The sequence below is a fragment of the Oryzias melastigma genome, linkage group LG24, assembly GCF_002922805.2.
Source record: "Oryzias melastigma strain HK-1 linkage group LG24, ASM292280v2, whole genome shotgun sequence".
NCBI classification, from domain to species: Eukaryota; Metazoa; Chordata; class Actinopteri; order Beloniformes; family Adrianichthyidae; genus Oryzias; species Oryzias melastigma.
Genome location: NC_050535.1, coordinates 24182683 through 24208235, shown reverse-complemented (window position 1 = coordinate 24208235; position 25553 = coordinate 24182683). Strand labels below are relative to the sequence as shown.

Below are 25553 nucleotides of genomic sequence, written 5' to 3'. Positions count from 1 at the left end.
ACCAGGTTTCTACTTTGATCCAGAAAAAAACCGCTACTTCCGTCTGCTGCCAGGACACAACAACTGCAACCCTCTGACCAGAGAGCAGCTGCAGCGGAAAGAACGAGAAAAAGAACGACTAAAGATGCTGGAAGAGGATCAAAACCCCCAAAAAGTTGGTTTAAAACAAGAGAATATGTGTTTTTTATGTTTTGAAACATATGACGTGAAGAGAGAACTGGTTTATGCACATTTGTATGTAACTATTCTCAGTGATGAGTGCTCTCTCGATCACCTCTGTGTAATGTATCTTTGACATGTTCCATTTTTCTGCAGAAAGCACCAAGGCCAGGATTGAACTGTTCTCTGCTGCTGCAGAAAAGACACCTGGGGCTTCTGCCTGAAAACTCCTACTGCAGGTACGGGGTTCTTTTCGTGTGTGTGCACATTTTGCTTATGGAGTTTCACATTACATTTGAATCCCCAGAGCTGTGAGACTTTTGACAGCTCGTCTTATTTGCATGTTTTTAAAGTTCTTCAAAGTTTAAAGTTCTCAAGTATCTTTACAGCCAGTCAAGTCTTCGTAGGGAGATAGTAGAAATGCTCTTAGATATTGCAAATCCATGACACGAGGAGCTTTTATGAAGTGACTGCAAGAGCAGTAGCCTGGATGATTGTTCTCATTTGTCTGCAGGCTTGTCCATGAGGCCAAGGTCAGTGGAATGATGCGCCACAAACTGGAGATTGAGAGCACAGACAACAGCAGCTGCCCTGACACGGACAACTTCAGACTGATCGTGGTGAGAACACTCATCCAACAAACCAGACCCATACACAGTACAGGGATGGACATGGTGACGTCACCAATAGACAGTACAGAGATGGACATGGTGACATCACCCATAGACAGAACAGAGATGGACATGATGACACCACCCATAGACAGTACAGAGATGGACACGGTGACATCACCCATAGACAGTACAGAGATGGACACGAAGACATCACCCATAGACAGTACAGAGATGGACACGGTGACATCACCCATAGACAGTACAGAGATGGTCACGGTGACATCACCCATAGACAGTACAGAGATGGACGGGATGACGTCACCCATAGACAGTACAGAGATGGACACGATGACATCACCCATAGACAGTACAGAGATGGACATGATGACACCACCCATAGACAGTGCAGAGATAGACACCATGTCACCCATAGACAGTACAGAGATGGACATGGTTACATCACCCATAGACAGTACAGAGATGTCCACGATGACATCACCCATAGACAGTACAGAGATGGACACGATGATATCTCGACATCACCCAATGGATTTGGGTCAGCAGTCTTCAGATGACTTTGCCTGTTCTTTATGACCCACTCCAATGTAAATGGTGTTTTTGGTGACCACTGGGAATGCTTGGAAAATAGACCAGAATATAGCTGGATTGGGACTCTAAGCAGTCTTCCTGGTCTGTCTGCAGGGGGACTCGGCCTGCGAGCGGGTCTTCACGGTCAACGACGTTTCTCATGGCGGCTGCAAGTACGGCATCATGAACTTCAGCAGCAACAGCCGCGGCTCTTTGTCAGTGGAGATGTGTGATAACCTCTACTTCACCAACCGCAAGGTGGGAGGTCTTACCTGAGTGGTGACGGGGAACCGATGTTCTCTGCTTGCTGGGTTTTAACCGGACTTCCTCTGCTGTCTGCATGTGTTCCAGGTGAATTCTATCAGCTGGGCTTCTGTCAACTACCCAGACTCTCATGTTCTGTATCCTTCTCAGCACAGATGACAAGAATATTGCGACTTTCCTTTCCTCGTGCCTCTCATCGACCTCCTCAGGTTGTCCTTTACTCATCTCTCAGGCTGTGTCTGGTGGGGGCAGCAGACACTCCCGGCTGCGTCAGCTTACTTCCGGCTTCACTTTTTAGCAACTCTGACCCTGGTTTGTCACCACTTCATATATTTGAAAGACAATCTTTAAAGATTTTGTGTTTAAGTGTCACTGGTGACACCTCAGATGTTAAAGAGTTAAAGAACAGTTTACTGTTCCCCCAACAGTTAGGCGTGGACGCCAACACATGTAGAGGGGGTCAAATTTGCTGCGTCTGCCAAGGTTACAGGAGAAATGTCACCTGAATGTTGAATGTCCGGAGCTTCATGGGGGTAGTCTGTGTAGTTTTTGGTTGTATTGTAAAAGTAGGGCTGGGTATCGATTATAATTTCCAGAAACTATTCAATTCACAAGAGCCTGATTCAAATCAATTAGATTCCAATTTTTTTCAATTCTTTTAAATCTTCAATTCAATTTAGAGTTTACACATTTGTCTAGAAATTAGGGCTGTCCGATTTGTCGCGTTAAAAACGCATTAATCTGACATGTGCTTGACGCCGACAATTTTTTTGACGCATTAATCGCGGTTTTTGTCATACGTGCCTTTCCACACCGCGCGGGCGTCCCGCCCTTTAACTCACCGGCTGCTCTCACTAGATCACGGGCGGGTCTCCAACCACCGAGCTGCATCGAGCTGCAGCCAGAGAACTCGGCGGCAGTAACAGACTGTCAAACTATCCACAGTGTATCCCGCTTTTCTCAGTCTTTAATGTTTTAAAAAACAAAAGTTCATTGGAAATGATAAATCTCTATTTCATTTATTACTGCAGTTCAACAGAGGAGGAACAGATTTGGTCCTGACAAAAAATGAAGATTAAAGTGTTATGGAAATGTTCTTTTTGATGTTTTTTATTTTATTTTACTGAACGTTGATTGAAGTTTTGAATTTAAAATGCCCTTCACTTGGGCTTTTGTTAGGCATTTTATGTTACAGCCTTTTATTGTTAAGAAAGTTTATCTCAATATAATGTTACAAAATAAAGTATTTCTGAATAAAACTATTAATTTTGCCATTCTTGTTTTCATAATTAATGTAGAACTGCTAAATTCCACGACGCACACATTTTTTTCCTTAAAAAAAAGGCCACATTTTAATTTGCGATTAATCGCGAGTTAACTCAGGACAAAATGCGATTAATCGCGATTAAAAATTTTAATCGCCTGACAGCTCTACTAGAAATACATTAATAATCTACTATATGTTTTGGATATATTTATATTAATCTGATCCAGTTCACATACTGTAAATGTATCAGTGAAATACTGAGATTGTTATTATCATCCAGTGTTACATGGATTCTCTAAAGGAGAAGTTCTAACTAAAATATTCAGATCATTAACATGTAAACATTGTTCTGCTTCTCCTGGAGGACGTTTCAGTTTGGACACTAGGTGGTGATCGCGCTATAGAAGTACAACTTATTGCAGAGGAAGAAGACAGTTTGAGCAAAAAACTGTTTCAGACCACAAATAGTTACTTTAAACATATTTGCTTAATAGAGTTTGTAAAATTCATGTCTGTGAGTTTATAAAGATGTTCATTTAGTCAACAATGTATGTTTAGGTCGACCGACTGTTAGCTTTAGCCGTCCTACGGGAAATTCAATTAAACGTTTGCATCAAGCTAGTGGACTTTGTGCTAAATTGATCTACATTGTTATGAATCTATTATTGGTCTGTTAAGCTTAAATAGATTCTAATCGATGAACCGATCTGATTAACCCAGCCCCAGTAAAAGTGTGGTCGGTCAGGGCAGTAACCTGGACTGTTCTCTGCCTTCAGATCAACCTGGGATGCTGTGCAGCTTTAAGATCTCTGCAGCCTGGTCCTGTGCATGGTGCCTGAACCCACAGTTTGACAAGACCTTCAGCACCGGTCAGTCCTGGGGGTCCTCCTAAGAGTTGTACTGTTGAAGAAGCTCTTAAAGCAGACGGGAGGCCTGACTTACTGAAGAACTGCGTCCCTAATTATCCTCACCATCTGCTTCCCCACTTTGATCCAGAACTAAGGATATAATGATTCGATTCAAACTTGTTAAAATGTTCGTGGTTGTTGTTCACTCTGCAACGTTACATTTTTATTACAACTTTAGTGCAACTTTAGCCAATCTAGCGTGACAACAGTCATGGGTGATGATGCAGCTTCTCCACTTCTGACTCATTCCTGGGAGCTGAGCTCTTTTTTATTAACTCTTTAGCTCTCTGTCTTTTTCTCTGAAAGCTGCGCGCGAACCATCATTTGTGTTGGGGGGGCTGCGCAGTGCGGTCTATCACAACACGAACTGAGTATGAATTGATTTGGGATCATTTTAGAATTATGTATAATTTTTTATTTGTATTGAATCATTTCTGTTAAACAGACAGTTTGATGTAAGTAGCAAAAAGAAAACATACTTGGCCTTAAAATACCTTCAATTCATTGTGTTGAGAAAAGAAGAATTGTGACTTTAAGACTGTGAATCGTATCGAATCGTAGCTTGACTGAATCGTTGCATCCCTATCCAGAACGTTTGAATGTTCTGCTCTGAAGGGACTTCAATGTAAGAGAACCCATTGTTTTGAGATGTCCATACTTTATATATAATTCAATATTTAATCATTTCAGAAGAATGAACCAGCATCTCATTTCACATTTTACTTTGTCCTGAGAAACTGGCATAAACAGCACACTGCTAAGGTGGGCGGAGCAAACTCTGGTTGACAGGAATGTGGGCGTGTCCATGGGGCTGTTTGCAGGTCTGTCTCGCCGGGTCATCTTGAAGGACGCAGAGACGGGACGAACCCAGACGTACAACGTCAGCAGTGACGTCTTGGCTCAGCAGTTTGCCCTTCAGGTGGAACGTTTGTTCACGCTTTCTCCTCAGTCTTCACCCGACGCAGAAGCAAACTGCTGCTCTTTGTCTGCAGGCTCCCGTCCTGTTTAACGGCTGCAGGTCAGGGGAGATCTTTAGCATCGACCTTCGGCAGCGCAGCCGCAGAGATCCCAGCTGGAGGGCCAGCCGCTTCACTCAGGAGTCAGCCATCACTTCTGTGCGAGTGCTGCAGGACGAGAACTACCTGCTGGCTGCAGACATGCTGGGCCAGGTCAGCATTCCAACCTGAACGTGCATTATTTCCTGACAGGAAGTGTTTTCTCACCTCACATAGCAGCAGGCCAGTTCCTCTTTCCTAAAGCAGGTTGTGCTCCTGTGCAGATCAAGTTGTGGGACGTGCGAGGGACAAAAGCTGTGCAGGAGTACAAAGGCCATTACAATGAGCACGCCTACCTCCCCATCCACATCTGTGAGCGGGAAGGCCTTCTGCTAGCAGGTAGGACAGGAGGGATCCTGGAAGCTCCTCACATCTGCAGCTTTCACCGCCGTGTTTGCTCCTGCAGTGGGACAGGACTGCTACACCCGAGTGTGGAGTTTGAGGGACGGTCATCTGCTGAGGACCATCCCGTCACCACATCCCGCTGCAAACGACATGATCCCCAGCATCGTCTTCTCACAAAACCTAGGGGGCGCTGGAGGCCTTCCTGGGCTCCTGCTGGCCGTCAAACACGACCTGTACTACTATCCGTACAACACGTACCACCCAACCGGAGAGCTACCTAAAACGCCGCAGGAGGGCGGGGCCAAAGTGTGACTGCTTTCTGTCAAAGGGCTTTTTCTTCTGATGTCAGAAGCTGTGGGGAAACATTCCCTCCAATGCCACAGAAGAGCAGCTGCTCCAACAGGGAAGAAGGAAGTGAAGCCTAAAAGATGTCTGACTTCAGAAAGTTTCAATCTCAGGGAACATCATTGGAGAAAGATTTCTGTTCACTCTTTAAGTGCACTTCACAAAGAGACAAAGAACCTTTTTACTTGCTTTTAGAAAGTTACTGATCTGTTTTGAAAAAGTTTTGGATCAATAAATCTTTCAGAAACCGCAGCTTAACTTTGTTGTTCTGAAATGAAACACGTTAAAAACCCACTCTGATGAAAATGTTTTTTGGCATTTTCCTGATGATAGAGTACATGTATTAGAAAATTAGGCTTAAAACTGTATTTGAGTATTTCTTTATTCAAATTGTGAACAGGAACAGACAAAGACCTGCAGCTGTGACGTAGAAGCTCCATTCTGATGCATCCACCTGCAGAGAAGGGTTGACTGATAGATGAGCTTAATGGAAGTGAAACTTCCCATCATTCCCTGCAGAGCTGACATGAAAACCAGACGAGAAGTCTTGAAGTTTCACCACTCATCCAGTGAGTGGAGGGCTGAAAGACCAGAGAAAAGACCAGAGACCCTGACTCAATTTCTGAGAACCTTCATCGACCAAACGAGGAGTGCTAAAGTTCTGTCAAAGCATTCACTTAAAGACACAGCTGGATGTATTCCTGCATGGATCCTCTATTACTTCTGAGAGTTGGACATTTAAACAGAGCGAGTGATTCTCTGTAAAGTCAGCTGTGAGCTGCAGAGGATCAGCAGGTCTTCTGGGAGTCCTGTGGAAGGATCAGACAGACATGGGAAGTCCTCTGGACTCAGCTGGAGGGCTTGGCGGTTATCGTGTTTCTTCTTGAAACCTGCTTGTTGCTCACAGAGGAAATCACTCCTCCATCCGGTCTCTCCCACGAGTTCTACATTTCTCCCCTATGCCTGCGACCGTCTGCTAAAGGTCACCGCGGTTCTGGCTGCAGCTGTTGCAGACCCGGACCGGGTGGTCCCAGCCTCTGGATGGCACTAGCTGGCGTTGCTGGGAGCAGTCATCACAGACGCCCTGACCGCAGGCGCGACAGTGATGGATGGTCAAACGCGGGAGGAACTCTCTTTGGCACTCGCAGCAGCAGTGGATGTCCTGGTCTGGGACCCAGTACGCAGGCCGAGCAGCATCCTTCACCAGGCCTGGACACACGAGACAGTCAGCTGCTTGAGTCATGCTTTTCCCAGCCTGCATCATGAAGATCCTCACCCAGAGGGATGTCGATGACTCCGATCACAGCACCAAAGGTGCTCTGCACAGCCTCCCCAACCTTCCTGGCTATCAGAGAGCTCCTCTCCTCTTCAGAGACGGCCTCCAGCACCTCTGCAAACAAAAAGAAACACGGATGAAGTCGGGATTAGTGCTGCCACAAATGATTATTTTAATAGTCAACTAATCACTGATTGATTATTCTGATTAGTCGACTAATCGGGTCAAACTGGATGCCAAGCACACATCTTAACCATCTTTAGCTTTAAACTAACTAAAAACTACCGGTAGATATGTAGCATTACCTGTGATGATGCTAGTGTGAATTCTGTAAGCTGAATTTGGCTGTTGAAGATGCTGAAATTGATGGCTGAAATGGTGATGGTGATTGAAAATGCTGAAGCTGATAGCCAGCTAAAATATTAGTTAAATGCCCAATTAGCCTAAAAACTGATAAAAAATTTGTTTTATTTATTTGTCAATTTATTTATATTTTTCCCCCAGGACCTGAGTTCCAATCTCTGCCAGAGACATTGATTTGTCTACTGGTCTGACATTATAAATCCTTTGGAAAAAAAAAATCCTAAATTAGCCAAAGTAGCTAGCATGAAATAGCCTAAAAAAACCTTAATACATACCAAAATAGTCTATAAATCTAGCAGAATGCCATTAAAACTTTCCACTTTACTACACTCTGACTCCATATGATATAAAGTAATGACTAATCGCCGATTTTAATAGTGGATTAGTCGTTGATTGGTCGACTAATCGTGGCAGCCCTAGTCGGGATGTCCGGTTGGTTTTTCTGGTGACTCTACCCCCTCCTACTGTGAACTACCTGAATCAGCTGTGTGAGAAGCCGGGGGGTTTGGATGGAAAGCAGGACGACTGAACGTTCTTGGCCGATCTGAGAGTGTTTCTATGTGTACCGTTTGGGATTTCTGGGCTGTGAAAGCAGGCGTCACAGACTCTAACTGGCGCCGGCCCCCAGCCTCTCTCTGGGACCGGTCTGGACTTAGAGGAGCACGCATCGCAGAACCCCTCCCCACAGGCTCGGCAGTGGTGCTTGGTGGAGTTGGGCTGAAACTCTTGGCTGCATTTGTGACACTTCTGCAACAAAATGGAGAGAGGATGAAGACGCCTCGCCAACAGGTTGCAGGTCTGCAGCAGACTGAAGCTCGGTACCAGGATGAGGGAGTTTGGTTTCCAGTAGGGTGGGGCGATCTGGTCAGTGAGCCAGGAGGCGACAGCTTTGGCAGGTGTGACACTAAGTTCAGAAACGGACTGAGAGATGAGTTTGACTCCATCCAACAGCCTCTGAGCAGCATTGTTGTTATCCTTCAAAAAACCGTCAGACTGAGAAAACATGAATGAGAAAACGCCACCAAAACCCACAGCAGCTGGTTGTGATTTTCAGACAGTTGTCTCTGCAGGAGCCGGTTCTTCCTGTCTGAACTTACCCCAGGCCATACGTGCTGGATCTCTGTCCGCACAACAGTCTCCACCGGGTCCTGGTTTCCATACCAGTACTGCCTGCTTCTGTAGATCACTCCACAGTGGGGACACTCAATGACATACCTGCAGACAGAAACCACTCCTTCCTTTCACTTTGAGGTCCAATCACATTTCTATCTGTTTTCAAATCGTTCTCTGGTCTTTTCTTCTCATTATGATGATGCTGTTTTTAGCCTAAACCAAAACCTGCATTGTTTTCTAGGACATAGTTTCTGCAGAGCAGCGGGAGTTCAATAGAAATTTACTGCTGGGTTGTAGGTGGGACAGTTGACGTGGAGCAGCTTTCTATTTATACTCTCTCCACTGGCTTACACCCCCTCCCACCCCGACCTAATATTAGCGGTGCAACAAAAAGGTGATCAATATCATTTCTATCCAGCCGTCCAGTTTAGATCCAGATTCCAGCTCAGACGAGGAAAACAAAGACGTTGACTGGTCTATTCTGCCCCCCCAGCATATTCACTACATCACAAATATGATCTTGTTCAAACTGCATTTTGTCATCTACTCCTGATTTCCTTTTAATCTTAATTTTCTATAAAAATGTCTTCCATCATCATAAAAATGTCACAAGACTGTTTTAAAACCACAGCTTTCATCAGAGGGGGTCTTTAACAGGATTCAGGGGAACGTTTGAGATCCGTCTGAGTGGAGGTTCAATCCCTCCAGAGACGTTTCTGTACCAGGCAGTTCAGTGGCAGCTGGACTCACCCCGACCAAGCATAGACTGCCAAGCCAAACCAGGGAGAGTCCGACGAGGCCGTCGTTTTGGGAACCACAATCACCTCCTTGCCCCCCTCATAGCAGGCCTGCTGGTTTCAGCACAGGAGCTCAGAACCTGAACATCTTCCTCACAGACATGCGTGCTCCAGTGACTCGCCTTGCAAGTGTAGATGTGGTTGTCGTGCTGAGCAGAATAGCAGCAGCGGTGTTTGGCTTCATGATCCAGTCCTTCTTTTAAGTGGTTCATGCTTTGTTTGCAGCCTGATCTGAAACAACAGATGGAAGTTTGTCTGACCAGGACTACAGCTCTGTCAACCCCCCCAATATGAGCATTTTCAGCTGACATCAACTGTAAGGCGTTTCATCATCAACTTAGCAAAACAAGCTTTGATGCTGGCTCAAAGAGGATGCAGTGACAGAGGGCACGAGGATGCAGAGGACAGGGTTAGACGGATGAATGTAGCCATGCTGTAAGCGAGCAGTCCAAACAAGATGGCTGCAAATGTTAATTCTTCATTCATTTCCATCTGCTGGTCTCCTCCCACCACGAGAATCAAAGGACTTCAAAGTTCAGATCCAAAAATGATTTTTGTTGCCAGCATCCAGACGTGAGGATGCACCTGTGGTTAAATGTGCAGGTGATCCTCCTCACAAACGCAGAAACCACAGAAGACTTCCAGAGCCAGAGGAGCGGAGGAGGAGAGCCTCCATCACCCAACACTGACTGAAAGCTGTGGGTGGATCGGTACGGAGGAGCTACACCGAGACAAACCGCACAAACATGAAGAATTGTGGAGCTAAAAACTACATGTGAGATGGGACTGCATTTGTACTTCATACTGACTCAAAGTCTGAACATCTGTATATATCTTAAGATCATTTGGACTCAAATGTTTTTAAATGTTTCAATAGAATGAAGCTTTGAGGCTGATAGTTCATTTTTGATTGAAGTTCCTTGTATACGGTAAGGATAATCCTGTTTGTGGTTCTGTGCTGATCATACCCACAGCTGAGGCACACGCAGCAGCAGGTGAAGTACTCCTCTGGAAAGAAGGAGTTGGCGCCGCTCTGCTCGTCTGGAATCTCTCCACTGAAGCGCTGGCTCAGGGCCTGAAGCAACGAGGGACGGTCAGAGAGGAGAGAACAAGCGGGCTGACACCACAAAACAGCTGACAGACACACCTGCAGAGCCTTGTAGATCACGCCTGCACTGCGGGGCGAACGGGTGCTGTTGTTGTCCAGCAGGTGCTCCAAGCTGCGCAGCAGCCCGCTGAAGTCTGTAGGAGGGTTGTAGGTTCGAGTCCCACAGTACTGCAGGGAGCTGAAAGCTTTGGGAAACAGGCCCAGCTTCTGGAAGCGCTCCTGCAGCAGACACTCCGCGGATTCCAACTGCTTGTCTGCATGTGACAGAGCAGGTCAGAGAGAAGGAAGGAATGAGATGCAGGAACATTCATGCAGAGGGATTCACTGCAGGAACGGCGGGAAAACCTGATCCCAGCAGCTTGGTGTGGACGGTTTCATGGAAAACGATGACTGCAGGACCCAGTGTGGACAACGGGACGTCCAGACCACAGCGGTTCGAGGTCGCCTTCAGCTCCTTGGTGAAATGTTTTAAGTAGGCATCTGAGGCATCACCAAGGAACCGGAAGAGGTCGTCATGGAGACGGTCATTGTGCGTTCGGTAAATAATTACATCAGAAATGGCCAAGACTTTGAGGAGGAGGCGTGTTTGTTGACCCTGATTAGCTCCTAATTAAAACAGAAGGAAGACATGAATGCTTGATTTCCAGTGGCAAAAAAATTCAGGTATTTGTTCCATACCTGCCCCGAGGAGTCCCTCTGTGTCGATGACTACCACCCTGTGCAGAGGATCCAAAGCAGCCCACACGCCTATGGTGCAGGACTCCTGGGTGGGCAGCGTCTTGAAGACTTCTCGCCCAAGAAAGAAGGTGTGGTTCAGGGTGTGGGATTTGCCCTCTCCGGTGTTTCCAAAGATGGAGACCACTTTGAGGAGTTCATCTGGTTTGCAGCCGAGTCTGCTAACAAAGTCCTCCTCATCTGTCACCTAAGAATCAGTTCAGATTATTTTAATTTTCAGGAATCTTCTGGAAGAAGGAGTTTAGACAAAGCAGATGCTTGGAGCACTGACCTGCACCTCCTCCTTCTCATTGACTAACAGGAAGCTGCGTGCCTTCTCCAGCTTGGACCTGAGAGCCTCCACCTCCCCCTCCCCATCCGTGACACAGCTTTCTTTGGCCGGAGGATAAAGTGTCAGAGGGTGCTTCCTCTTGTTGACCCCTCCATGAGTGCGTTTCTGGCAGTCTAAACACAGATTGATCTTACAGCCCTGACAGCGCACCGCCGCCCTGACCCGGACGCCGTCGCCCCTGCCCCCCTTACAGAGGTCACAGAAGGGAACGTGGCCGGGCTTGATCTGGACCCGGTCATGGTTTCTCATCCGCTTCTGCCGGTGGAGCTCCAGTTCACAGCGGATACACTGCAGGCTGCCACACTCATCACACTCGTATGCTGCCTCGTCTGAGCCCCCGCAGGCGAAGCTCTCTTGACACACCAGGACTGGGATCCTCCCTTGATCCATGTCTGGACTTGGCTCGCTCATTGTGGACCTGCAAATTGATCAACAGTGACTTTTAGGAATAACCTCACCAGAGACTCCAGAGCATGCAGGTCGCTCAGGTATAAGTGCATAAGGAGACAAATGAAAATAATCTAATCATTGATCCACCAGCAATACCAATCCCCAGTAATAAGGTAACCCCACAATATAGATATAAGGAGGGAAAGTGATACCAATACACTACTGTGTGTAGGTAACATACAGTATGATGTTACTAACTACACACAATGACACAATCATAACACTAAAAATTCCGGTAAACCCTTTAAACATAAAAGCTTAAGGCCAGAATCAAACCAGCCTGTCTCTGATGAGCTTTAGAATGAGTCCTTAATGTTCCAAATGAACCCATTACATACTAATACTCAACGTACACCTGAACAGACTCACCTGTCCAGCGAAGGTGAGTCAAGTCGCCTCAGACATTCAGCTTTAGAGTCCAGGACAGAGAGTCAACAGAACCAGAGCCGCGCGGATGGGCTGTTTTAATCAGCTGGTTGTTTTCCTTTTAGTTCAGGTCAGAGGTCACAAAGGCGCAATGCATTTCGGGAGATGCATTTCCAGCAAGAATCGTGCTTGTTGTTCAAAGTGAACGTATAATTACTCTCACTCATCTTTACGTACACTTTAAATATAAAGTATTTGTTTTCACATCGAAGCCCCTCCTAAAAGTTCTGTACCGAACATACCTACAACTCTCCCCCACAATGCTTTGCTACAGCAGTCAGAGCTGGGGGTACGCTCGTTTTACTCATAGGAGACTGCCGCAAGTGAGCTTACTGAGAGGGATCCTTGTTTTCGGGTCGTGGAGAATTGAAATATGAGATTATTAAATGCTCCTTAATCGTTAAATGAATGTTAAAAAATTATCTAACTCATCTTTACTGCGGCTGTTGCGATTCCTCTGTTTGTTGAAGTTCCCCGGGTGACTGACTAAAAGCACCCGGAAGTTGCGTCACAAGACACATAGTTGAGCACAAATTTTTGTTTTTATTTAGCAAATGTTCTCATTTCTGATCCTTACGTGGTTTTTCGGAGGATCAGGGATGAGTTTGGTCTTTTAGGTCAGATATTCGCGTGGGATTAATTGGGGTTTGTGTGTTGTTGAGCTACTTTGCAGGAAGCTAACTTGTGTTAGCCCAGAGCTAACTCCGACCTTTCTCTCTTCTTAGTTTTTCCTTCTTTTCCCGATGGAAGCAGAAACATTCTCTGACATTAGAGGTCAGCCCATTACTCTGGACTGTCAGCGGCACTCCAGCTTCTGCTCGGAGTTTACCGTCAGCTCCCCCAAAGTGTCCATCGGGAAGGTGATGGCGTACACCTGCTCCGTGTGGCTGCTAGCTTACTTTCTGTTCTTCTTCACTCAGGTGAGAGTCTTCCCTCCTGGATAAATCATGTCTGGACTGTTGTATGAACATCCAGAGACTTGTAGACTGTCCGAACTTCTGCTGGTTCTGGTTCTCTCTGTTTTAGTGGCTTCCTCTAGCGAATAAAAGTGTTATGACTGGAGACTGATACTCTAACGTAACATAAAACTCCCATGTAGAAATGGAATTGCTTCGATCAGGGTGTTTGGTCATTTTTGTCTTATTTTAAAGTAGATTTAAGCTAAATGATAGAAAACTCTTTGATAAAAGCAATCCCTCAAACGTCCCCCAAATGTCCTGCAGTCTGATGGATAATATTTGAATGTCTTTCCGTCTGTTGTTACCGGTTAAACTGTTACTAATACCCAGATGTCCAGGTTTTTTCAGGTTTTGCTTGAGAAATGTTCCCAAAATTTTTCTAAATGAATGTTATGTTGTAAAATTATACAGAAGAGGAAGTAGGTAAGAAGATCTAAATGTTTTTCAAGTTGTCCTTCATCATGAGAAAAATGCCACAAGAACATGTTAAAAACACAAAGAACAGAGTTTTCCTTGGAGTGAGTCTTCAGTTCTTTGGGTCAGCGGTCCAGAACATCAGAGAGACCAGGATGGATCAGGAACAGATCCATCAGAGGAACAGACCATGGTAGATGTTCTGGAGATCCATGCAGGGAAGCAGAAGGAGATGTTTGGACACGATGAGAGGGAGGAACATGATGATGGTGAAAGGATGCTGAGGAAAGAGGTTTACTTGAAGAACAAGGAAGAGGTTCAGGGATGTTAAGGAGGAGAGCATGAGGGAGGTGTGAGTGAAGAGAGTGTCACATGGAGGTGGATGACTGACTTTGGCCCCCTAAAGGAGCAGCCAAAAGACAGAAGATTTAATTAGTCGTTTTTTGTGTGTCATTCCAGTCTTTTGTAATAATGATGTTTAGTAAACTTGATTTGTTCAATTTCTCCAGATTTTGTTGCACATGAAGAATCCTCCAAATGTCCTTTCAGCTTTAGTCTTTAGTTCCCTCTGGTGCTTCTGCGTATTCAGAGACCAGCTTCTGCTGACAGAATTCACACATACATTACATGAAATTCAGATTTACTACTTTTGTTCCACGACCCCGAAAGGAACAAAGTAGCCAAGAAGATGAATGAATTAACTACTTTTCTTGTGTTTTTTTTTTTTTATTTTTTTTATGAGGATTGATGGATTCTCTGGAGTCTTGTGTAATTACTCAAATCCATCTTATGAAAGCAGATGAAAAATGACTGAGCTTTTTTCTAATCTAGTTTGTGACAGAACTTTATATCACACAGGCCGCTTTGAGACTTCACAAACCTTCTAATCGTTATTCTGTGAAATCTCTTCATTTCCTGTCCCGGGACACTGTTTTGGTGCATTTACTTGTGTGATACACATTCAAAACTGAAACAATCTCAAGGCGAAAACTTCTTCTTCTTTTCCTTTTGGCTTTTCCCTTCAGGGGTCGCCACAGCAAATCAGTTTCCTCCATCTAAGCCTGTCTTCAGCATCCTCCACTCTAACACCAGCCACCTTCATGTCTTCATTCACTGCATCCATAAACCTCCTCTTTGGTCTTCCTCTAGACCTCTTTCCTGGCAGCTCTAGACTCAGCATCCTTCTACCAATATATTCACTGTCTCTCCTCTGAACATGTCCAAACCATCTCAGTCTGGCCTCTCTGACTTTATCTCCAAAACCTCTAACATGTGCTGTCCCTCTGATGTATTCATTCCTGATCCTATCCATCCTGGTCACTCCCAAAGAGAACCTCAGCATCTTCATCTCTGCTACCTCCAGCTCTGCTTCCTGTCTTTTCTTCAGTCCCACTGTTTCTAGTCCAAACAACATGGCTGGTCTCACCACAGTCTTGTACACCTTTCCTTTCATTTGTGCTGAAACTCTTCTGTCACACATCACACCTGACACTTTTCTCCACCCATTCCAACCTGCTTGCACTCTCCTCTTCACTTCTTTTCCACACTCTCCATTACTCTGTACTGTTGACCCTAAATACTTAAACTCCTCCACCTTCTTTATCTCTTCTCCCTGTAACCTCACTCTTCCACTCTGGTTCCTCTCATTCACACACATGTACTCTGTCTTACTGCGGCTAACCTTCATTCCTCTCCTTTCCAGGGCAAACCTCCACCTCTCTAACTCCACCTCCACCTGTTCCCTGCTCTCACTACAAATCACAATATCATCTGCAAACATCATAGTCCATGGTGATTCCTGTCTAACCTCATCCGTCAGTCTGTCCATCACCATTGCAAACAGGAAGGGGCTCAGAGCTGATCCCTGATGTAATCCCACCTCCACCTTGAACTCCTCTGTCACCCCTACAGCACACCTCACCACTGTCTTACAGCCCTCATACATGTCCTGCACTGCTCGGACATACTTCTCTGTCACTCCAGACTTCCTCATACAATACCATAGTTCCTCTCTGGGCACTCTGTCATAAGCTTTCTCCAGATCTACAAAGACACAGTGGAGCTCTCTCTGACCTTCTCTGTACTTCTCTATCAACATCCTCAAAGCAAATGTTGCATCTGTAGTGCTCTTTCTTGGCATGAAACCATACTGCTGCTCACAAATGTTCACTTCTGCTCTTAGTCTGGCTTCCACTACTCTTTCCCACACCTTCATTGTATGGCTCATCAGCTTTATTCCTCTGTAGTTACCACAACTCTGCACATCTCCCTTATTCTTAAAAATGGGCACCATCACACTTCTCCTCCATTCCTCAGGCATCTTCTCACCACCTAAGATCCTGTTGAACAACCCGGTCAAAAACTCCACTGCCATCTCTCCTAGACACTTCCATACCTCCACAGGTATATCATCAGGACCAAGAGCCTTTCCACTCTTCATCCTCTTCAAAGCCCCTCTCACTTCACCTTTACTAATCTTTCTTACTTCCTGCTCCACAACCGTCACCTCTTCTACTCTTTGTTCTCTCTCATTCTCTTCATTCATCAACTCTTCAAAGTATTCTTTCCATCTTTCCATTACACCACTGACACCTGTCACCACATTACCATTCCTATCCTTGATCACCCTAACCTGCTGCATGTCCTTCCCATCTCGATCTCTCTGCCTTGCTAATCTGTACAGGTCAGTCTCTCCCTCCTTACTACCCAACCTAGCGTACAAGTCATCATAAGCTCTTTGTTTGGCCTTTGACACCTCTACTTTCACCTTACGCTGCATCTCCCTGTACTCCTGTCTACTCTCCTCAGTCCTCTCAGTGTCCCACTTCTTCTTAGCTAGTCTCTTACTCCGTATACACTCCTGCACCTCCTCATTCCACCACCAAGTCTCCTTATCAACTCTCTTTCCTGATGACACACCAAGTACACTCCTACCTGTCTCCCTGATCACATTAGCTGTAGTTATCCAGTCATCTGGGAGTACCTCCTGACCACCCAGAGCCTGTTTCAACTGTTTCTTAAAAGTCATGCAACAATCTTCTTTTTTCAGCTTCCACCAGTTTGTCCTCTTCTCTGCCTTTGCCCTCTCTTTCTTCATCTTCTTCACCACCAGAGTCATCCTACACACCACCATCCTGTGCTGTCTGGAAACACTCTCACCAACCACTACTTTACAGTCACTGATCTCCTTCAGATTACACCGTCTACACAAGATGTAGTCTATCTGTGTGCTTCTACCTCCACTCTTATAGGTCACTCTATGTTCCTGTCTCTTCTCAAAGAATGTATTCACTATCGCCATTTCCATCTTTTTTGCAAAATCAACCACCATCTGTCCTTCTACATTCCTCTCCTGGATACCAAACCTGCCCATCACCTCCTCATCACCTCGGTTTCCTGCACCAACATGACCATTGAAATCTGCACCAATGACAACTCTCTCATTTCCAGGGATGCTCATCATCACTTCATCAAGATCCAACCAGAACTTCTCCTTCTCTTCCAGCTCACATCCTACCTGTGGGGCATACCCACTAACAACATTGAACATGACACCCTCCATTTCTATCTTCAGACTCATCACTCTATCTGACACTCTTTTTACCTCCACAATACTCCTAACAAACTCCTCCTTTAGGATAACTCCTACTCCATTTCTCTTCCCATCTCCACCATGATAGAACAACTTGAACCCTGCTCCTAAACTTCTAGCCTTGCTACCTTTCCACCTGGTCTCCTGGACACACAGTATGTCTACCTTTCTCCTCTGCATCATGTCCACTAACTCTCTACCCTTTCCTGTCATAGTTCCAACATTCAAAGTCCCAACTCTCAGTCCAACACTAGTGACTTTCCTCTTCTCTCACTCCCTACGAACCCGCCTTCCTCCTCTCCTTCTTCCATCTCAAGGCGAAAACAAATGAATAAATATTTTAATGATTGTATGTATTCTAATTTGATTGGAAAAGTAAAGGTGAACTTGGAGCTGTAACCTCCGAGCTGTAACCTCCAACCTTTTCTTTCCTGTAGAACACGGCCGTTCTGTCCAGTGCCATCCTCGTCACTTTGGTCGGCATGGTTCTCCACATCCACTTTGTGAAGGTCGACCACGAGTCTCTTCTCGTCATCGGGTCTTTGGGCATCCAGGTGTCTTCTAGCTACGCCTCGGGCCGCGAGATCACTTCCTTCATAGAGATGGGCCGGATCAAAGACATCGTCATCAATGAAGCTGTTTACATGGTGCTTCTGTGTTCTAGTGTCACTTCTGATCAGGTTACTTCTGGGAATCAGGTCTAGATTACGTATGTCCTTCATTCCAGCATCAGATCATCTACCACCTGTGTGTTCTGCTGAGGGAGCCTGCAGAGTCTGACGCGGTGGCAGGTGTGGTGCCTTTGTTTCAGGTGAGTGCAGGGTTACAGGTGGGGTAGTGTCAGGAACCGGGTCAGCTGTCATCAGCTCCAGGATTCTGTCTTTCAGAGCTCCAAGCCGAGACTGGATTGTTTGGTAAAAGTTTACCGGAGCTGTCAGGAGATCCTGTCCAAGGTTCCATGAAGCTTCAAGAGGACTTCTGTCTGGACATGCTCTTTGCTTCTGGTACTTTTGGACTCATTCTCTCTAAATTGGACTGAAGAAGAGGAAATTGTTTTTCTGTGTTCCAAATGTAAATAATAATAAAAAAATTTTGTCCCCGATATTGAGGCGATTTATTTTTGAATTCTAAGCCACGGGCTCTTTAGCTCTCAGCGTCTGTCCACAGAGAGGAGCAGAATCCCAGTTTTGTTGAGGTCCAGTGACGGGCTTCTTCACCGTGAGCCACATTTTTATCTGTTTGATGTTGGTCCTCTCTATTTCATCAGGTCCAGGATGGTTTAGGGCTTGGGTCATCGATATAATCGATTCATTGGAGTTTTATGTTTTGTTGATTTATTTTTTGAAAATCGAGATTTTAATTTCCCCGCACTCTACCCTCTTGGGTTTCCGTAGTTTGGTGTAAAGTCAGCCTGTCCGTCTCCTGCAAAGCCCAGATATAAAAGCTGCAGCTAGCAGAGGAGCTTCTTCAGGCAGAGAGAAAGATGCTTAAGCTAGCGGTATCTCACAAAACACCGGCTGCATTGTTCTACAAACATTTTTACATTATGTTAAGATAAAATAATTGTTGTAAAAATATTGTGTCATTTGTAACATTTGTTAAAAATGACGGAAGTCCCTGCACCCTGCTGGGATTGATTTGCCAGTGAACTCACTGACCCTGTTGAATCAGGCCCAATGATGGTGATGGTAACATCTCTGCAGGACCACAGCCCACCAGCTGCACTGATCCACTGAGGATTAGAATGGTGAGGAATCTCAGCCTTTTTACTGAGCTCTTCTTTCCTCTGCAGTAATCTCATTTTCAGACCTTTGAAATATTCAAATTGAAACAAAATCACTGTAAACTATATAGATATATGTGTTTAATGAATCTGCATAAGTTTAACTTCAATGGACTAATGTAAGTATTCATTATTGACGAGCATATTTGATTAAATGAAGCATTTGTGGTTGCAGCTCTATCTGTGTCCCAGTAGGGGTCAGTACTGCAGTAAGAACATGTCTGAGTGCAAAGGAGATGAATGAGGAGATGAGATGAAGATGTGGGAGTTTTCTATGATGTCTATCACAGGGACAGCTCGTCCTAGATGTTCTGATGAGCATGAATAGGCATGAATTTGGCATAAATTAAAAGTGAATTACCCATTTAGGATAAGATAGATCTGGCTTGGGCATGAATTACACCTGGATGACAGGAAAACTAGGCATAAATTAAACAGGAATTAGGCGTAAGTTTAGGCATGTATTAGACATGAATTAGGAAGGGGCGGAGCTAGAGCATTTTATTTATGGGGGCGAGAGAGGGACTTGGTAAGAGTTGCAAATGAGAGCAGCCGACCTGAAGTCCATAAAAAATGAAAAGATAGAAACTTTGTTTACAGTTCTGTTATTTTTTTTAAATGTTGCTTTTGCGATGATCACAATGCTTGATTATTTATTAATCCTTCAGTACTTATATTACCTCAGAAATTAGGGGGGAGGGGTGCTGGGGGGACTCGCCCCTCCGAAGCTCCGCCCCTGGTTAGGCATGAATTGGGCTGTTGACATGAGGGTTCTGAGTGCATTAGTAAATGATGCTGAGGTTAGATGGTATGAAGGAAGACGAGAAAGGAGATTCACATGACAAAGCCATGAAAAAATTAGAGCCAGGTGATCTGGATCAGGAGCAGAAACCTAAGCAGTTTTTAACACAGGAGCTGCACTGGTTTAGCTCCTGGATCTCTGAAGATCAGAATGTGTGTAATGTCCCATCCTGACTCCGGAGTGAAAGGAGGCGCTCAGCAATTGACCTGAACGCGTTTGTTTTAGAAACATTTGTCTGTAATAGACTGTTTGGGACGGACAGACACAAACTGCAGAGAAGCTCAGGATCCAAAACAAGCAGCCAACAAAGGAGATGCAGGTGGACATTATATTCCACAGCGTCCTGAACAGGTGTGTTTTAGCTCCTCCCATTAGTTCCTGAAAGTCAGAAACAGAGCACTCAAACCCAACAGGAGGCCACGCGGCCATGTTCTCTGGTCACTGCTGATGACATTCTGGTCCTCATCTACAGCACCCTGATGTCAGAAGAGCTTCAGCAGCAGAAGGTCGGAGGGAGACGGATGAAGGGCAGGTGGTCAAATGAACCGTGGTTTCTCTAGCTTCAAACTTCACAACCTGGAAGCTGATTTTTCACAGACAGGCAGGACGTGCAGACATAAGAACATTCCCACAGAACAGTGGAACATGGCAGCAGGTTCCACACATTTATATCTTTATTTGTGTCCTCTGAAATATTTCTCATGAAATCTATAATAATCTATGAAACAAAAGATGTCCATGGCAGAACCTCTGGGTGGATTCACAGAGCTTCATCTATACTTGTGCAGATTTCTTTTCCTTTGACATGCTGATTGTGATCTGCTTGTCTTCAGGTAAACGGGACAGATGATCATGTGATGTGATGAGGCCCAAACAGGAGGAACCATCACAGCATCAAAGGGAAGCCCTTTGGTGTTAGGTGGACTGGAACATGGGATGAAGGGCTGCTGTGAGTGGGCCTTGTTCTCACACCGTTTAGTTTTAATGCTAGAGATGATGCAGGACCAGGAACTCTGTTTGGTTTTTAGAGGATCCAAACTGTGGTTGTGTACCTACTGTCATGGATTGTATGCTTCTCAAACTGACCAGATATAAATCTGAAATCTCTGTGATCTTATTATTGTGTTTTGTCAAAAACAAAGCTTTGTTAGTCACCATGTCAATTTTTGTTTTATTACACTTTTTTTCTCTAAAAAACTAAATTTTCTGACTCAATCAAACCTGGAACCCGAGTGTTCCTCGTAGAGGGGTTTGAACAGATTCCAGCTGCTCTCACTCTATGTTTTCAAATGTTTCATCCCAACGTCCCAGCATCCTCAAAGCAAGCTTCAGTCACCTCCAAACATTTCTGCTGCTGTCACAGTAACATTACGGTGTGCAGAGAGCTGCCCCCCCCCTCCCCTCCACGGCGCTTCAATCCCAAACAGAAAGGCTGTGCTGCTGCCACACCTGCACAGAGGAAGTGAGACAAACCTCCGGTTGGACTGGCTGACGATGGAGAAGCCGGCTCTGCTGGTTCAGCGGGCCGGCTGACAACAGAGAGCCTGCAAATACACCCCCCCCCCCCCCGTTTATCCTCACAGAACCAGAACAGACTGAACTTTTATCTAAGATCAGACCGAAACCAGAATCAAAAACTGGCTTTTCCTCTGCTCTAATAAACCGACTGATCATGGTCTGATGACTTCTTCATGATCCTCCAAAGTCCACATCAAAGACGTCAACCCCCACCAGAAATCTGGATCTGTCTCCTTCAGGATCCTGAAGCTTTAACTTGTCAAGTTACAAAAGTTTCAAGCTTTTCTGAAAAAAGGTCATTAATGACCCACTGTTTTACAGACAAGCTGTGTTTTATTGTTTCTGTAGGAGAATAAAACAGGAACAGATAATCCTTCCTCATGAAATCTTAGTGTGAATGATTTTGGTTCTCCAGCAGCAGCTTCTCCATCGACTTGTGTCATGTCAGAACTCACGTCCAGACTGTCCCAAAAGCCTTCACGACATCACGACACTCAGTATTTTCAAATGCTTCACGAAGCTGTGCATGAAGTCATTTTATTGTTAGAGACACCTAAAGATGAAGTATGTTTTCAAGTTTTACTAAGTTCTAAAATGTTAACTTTTCATTTGTTTGTTTTGACTGAAGACGAGTGGGATTGGCTCCAACTGCCATAGATTTTCATGGATCCTGACAATTTATTAGATGAGAACCAACAGGATGCATTCATTATGTCAGCATCGTTTTCTCAATAGCTTACCGTGTCATCCTGCCCCCCTCCCTGAAAAAAGTGACTCACAGGCTGAGTAAAGAGATTTCTGTGCTGTGAGCCAACGGTCATCCTGTGCTGGACAGGTCCAGACATGACCTGCTGCCTCCCACTGAAGCACGCCGCCGTCTGTCTCGCTGACATTGAATGTTTCATTTTTCATGAACCGCAGACGCTGTGGATGTTCAGAAACACTGGATTTAAAGTCCCCAGGCTGTGAGGAGGTTGAACGTTTGGTCGTCTGTCCAACCCTGAGACAGAAAGAGAACTGACCCCCCTCCCCCCCACCAATGCCACGCAGGCGCTCTATGTCCAGATGTTGAACTGCTAAACTGACTGTTGTGTTGTGACAGCGTTCACTACGTGTGAATGTCACAACCCCCCTCCTCCCACGTCTGGTTGCCGCTGTGAGAACACATCCCTGCCTCGATTCCCAGATGTGGACACGCCCCACAAACCGCCGATCACACGCTAACCACGTGCTGTTGGTGCTCAGTGTTTCTCCCAAACATGAATACCTGAAACTGCTTCACACAATGACATCACTGCTCTGCTCATCTGAACACACATTCTGAATTCAAATGGTTTTGGTTCTGCAGTTTATTCCCATTTTAACTCATAAATGAAAAGAGACCCAAAAGCCATGTCTGTTCCTCTGAGCAAAAACCAGGATGAGTTCTGGTTAATGGGAATGATGACCACAGCAGAGGATAGGCTCCAGCAGCCATAGATTTTTAAATATCACGACAACATGGATGAGAGCTAACAGAGATGGAGGACCCAGCACGCTGTCATCTGAAAACCAGATAAAGTCATTTCTCTACGACGCCTGAAACTCCTTTGGTTGTGTTTTAGAATTCAGTGCAGACGACATTTTTGAAACTGAAGGAGACTTCTCCAAGGCTGCGCTGACCCACCAGTCTGTTTGTAGGAGTGCCGGTCATTCAGCCAGATGACTGGGTCTTTGCATATTGGTAATGATGCAGCGTAACTGAATAGATAAAATAGATAAAGATGCAGTTGAACTTGAAAGAACCGGTTTTGTCATAGTTAACCAAGATCCTGAATGGAAAGATTAAACTGTCCCCCACCCCTGTGTAAAACCGCCCGGATCATTGACTCAGAAGCTGTCATTCTAGAGCATTACTTTAAGAAACCCACTCAGCTCAGACGTACAAGGCTGCACTTATTTTGAAGTCAAGTTTGTATCACAGCTGACCTTCATGGACAACACCCCCCCCCCCCCCTTCTCTGTAAGGCTGGACAAACTGAGAAGCAGCTTCAGCAGCAGACTCCTGCAGCCCCACTGCTCCGTACAGGGAGTCATTCCTGCCGTCCCCCATCAGACTGTGACTCTGCTGTAACTGCTGGGTAAAAGCAGAGCACACTGATGCTCCATCTCAGGTGATCTTCAAGCTCCAGTCACACTAACTGTTTTATTCTGTTGCTTTCTCCTTCCACATCATTAGTCCAATCTCTCGATCAATGAGCTCCTCACATTTGGTTGTTGACAGTCAATCCTTGTGTCCCTCCCGGTTACACACAAAATGAAGCAAAGGTATGGCATCTGAACTTCTTGTCTTCTCTGCTTGAATGTCCAGACTCAACTTCAGGATGATGTTCAACAATATTATGAACAGTTTATGTGTCACTCCAACATTTGGACAGATGCAAGAAAAAAGTAAAGAGGTGTTTTGCTATTTACCCGGAATTTTTTGAAGGGATTGGTTAGACAGTGTTGAGCTGTCTGTGTTGACCTTAACTACATAAGAGCAGCAGATGTCCAGAGTCATAAGGGAGAAAAACATCCCGAAGAGGTGATTGAAGTTTTGGCAGAACCTCAGTTCCAGTCTCATCTAGATGCTGATACCACAGTACAGAGGATGGAAACAGAAATGATGTTTAGTGTTCTGGAGGAAAGCAGCTGCCCCTGCTGATCCGGGCAGAGGAATTCACACCTGAACACACAGCTCTGTGGTGAACATGACAGCATTAAACAGAGAAGGCTGATGTTTTCATTCACATATTCAATTGTCGCATTTTTAAAGTGTTTGTACTGTCCGTGTCATGGTTCCATCCTTAGAGTTTATCATGCTTTTGTCATGTTGTGTTTTCCCTGTCAGTCTCGCCATGTTCAGGCTAAATCATCCACAGCTGTCTGCATTTAGTAAATCTACCTCAGAGTATTTAAGTGTCTGGTTAGCAGTTCCTCAGGGTCAGGTCATCTGCCACGCCACGCCACGCCACGCCACGCCACGCCACGCCACGCCACGCCACGCCACGCCACGCCACGCCACGCCACGCCACGCCACGCCACGCCACGCCACGCCACGCCACGCCACGCCACGCCACGCCACGCCACGCCACGCCACGCCACGCCACGCCACGCCACGCCACGCCACGCCACGCCACGCCACGCCACGCCACGCCACGCCACGCCACGCCACGCCACGCCACGCCACGCCACGCCACGCCACGCCACGCCACGCCACGCCACGCCACGCCACGCCACGCCACGCCACGCCACGCCACGCCACGCCACGCCACGCCACGCCACGCCACGCCACGCCACGCCACGCCACGCCACGCCACGCCACGCCACGCCACGCCACGCCACGCCACGCCACGCCACGCCACGCCACGCCACTGGTTTGGTCTCCCATGGTTTTGTCATGTTTTTTTTTATTTTTTATTAAATGTTTATGTTTCCGTCACCAGGTCTTGTCTCCGGCGTTTGGGTCCTTCACCATCATCCCTGTCAATCCACTGCTAACGTAAAAAAATCACAAATGTTGATTTAATTTTTTATCTGTCTAAAGACCCACTCCAATATTTTCCATGTTCCTCAAGCATTTTCTCATAAAGAAGGATGTATATAAAGAAAGTTAAGACCACAATTGCATGTAACTCTTTATTCAAAAGAGTTTCTTCAAATTTCTGTGAATCAGAAGCTGATGAAAAGATGTTATTTGAAAAGGCTTGTATTTGTTATGTACAAACTACAATTGGCTGGCTGTCTTCCTGCTCCGCTCCATTCTGATGAATCCTCCTGCAGACGATCTGATCCATTAACGTCTTTGTGTTCCTCATCTGAGCTGGAATCTGGATCTAAATTAAACGGCTGGATACCTCCAGTGCTGCTCGCCATTTTTGTTGCACCGTCAATAAACCTTCAGACCTTTGGTTGTGTAACTGTGTACATCAGCTTGGATTTCAGCTGCTCAGCAGACATTGATTTCCACAGGAAATTTGATGTTGCAGTCCAGTTGAATAGATTTTTCAACCTTCTGAAGACTTCTGGTTTCATATTTTAGTCTGTAACTACTTTAGATAGAATTGGATTATCATTATTTTGATATATTACTTTCTGCTCATCATTGTATCTCAATTCAGCTCCAATTTTCCATCAAACATGGTCACACAGGTCACATGATGTATCTGTGCACACCCTCTACAGTTGTTGGTGGCTCCAGGCATTGCCAGTTGGGACATGGGTTGATCCTTGTTATGTTTGACATCAAAACTGACAGTTTCTGTTGTGACAGAAACAACCTGAACTTTTTGTTTTTATTTATTTTGGATTTTTTTTTTT

General features: G+C 45.5%; 3 protein-coding genes across 5 annotated transcripts in view; 2 read left to right on the top strand and 1 right to left on the bottom strand.

The window, feature by feature from the left end:
- Nucleotides 1–5803, top strand: part of wdr21 (WD repeat domain 21) — a 6848-nt gene extending 1045 nt beyond the window's left edge. Inside the window, exons 3-13 of one of the 2 annotated variants that reach the window (XM_024291791.2) lie at nt 54–154; nt 316–398; nt 674–779; nt 1476–1619; nt 1713–1762; nt 1858–1937; nt 3669–3761; nt 4622–4719; nt 4793–4969; nt 5080–5194; nt 5262–5803. In XM_024291791.2, coding sequence (XP_024147559.1) covers nt 54–154; nt 316–398; nt 674–779; nt 1476–1619; nt 1713–1762; nt 1858–1937; nt 3669–3761; nt 4622–4719; nt 4793–4969; nt 5080–5194; nt 5262–5512 — 1298 coding nt within the window. In that variant the 3' untranslated portion in view covers nt 5513–5803. Of the gene's footprint in view, nt 155–315; nt 399–673; nt 780–1475; nt 1620–1712; nt 1763–1857; nt 1938–3668; nt 3762–4621; nt 4720–4792; nt 4970–5079; nt 5195–5261 lie in introns of both variants that reach the window. The other variant, XM_024291790.2, reaches the window with a different exon arrangement.
- A 106-nt stretch (nt 5804–5909) lies between these two features.
- On the bottom strand, nt 5910–12225 carry zfyve1 (zinc finger, FYVE domain containing 1). The gene is made up of 13 exons (XM_024291788.1): nt 12088–12225; nt 11209–11686; nt 10881–11124; nt 10548–10808; nt 10242–10456; nt 10063–10169; nt 9217–9325; nt 9048–9145; nt 8282–8399; nt 8007–8177; nt 7751–7931; nt 6822–6935; nt 5910–6754 (listed from the first exon to the last, which is right to left on the bottom strand). The coding sequence occupies exons 2-13, from the start codon at nt 11677–11679 to the stop codon at nt 6522–6524; spliced, it is 2322 nt and encodes a 773-aa protein (XP_024147556.1). The 5' UTR covers nt 11680–11686; nt 12088–12225; the 3' UTR covers nt 5910–6521.
- A 154-nt stretch (nt 12226–12379) lies between these two features.
- Nucleotides 12380–18213, top strand: pigh (phosphatidylinositol glycan anchor biosynthesis, class H). 2 transcript variants are annotated; one of them, XM_024291792.1, is made up of 5 exons: nt 12380–12467; nt 12870–13064; nt 17547–17756; nt 17837–17920; nt 17997–18213. In XM_024291792.1, the coding sequence occupies exons 1-5, from the start codon at nt 12405–12407 to the stop codon at nt 18069–18071; spliced, it is 627 nt and encodes a 208-aa protein (XP_024147560.1). In that variant the 5' UTR covers nt 12380–12404; the 3' UTR covers nt 18072–18213. The 2 variants fall into 2 exon arrangements, with proteins under 2 accessions (XP_024147560.1, XP_024147561.1); XM_024291793.2 differs by lacking the exon at nt 12380–12467 and adding an exon at nt 12652–12789.
- Nucleotides 18214–25553: the final 7340 nt, after the last annotated feature.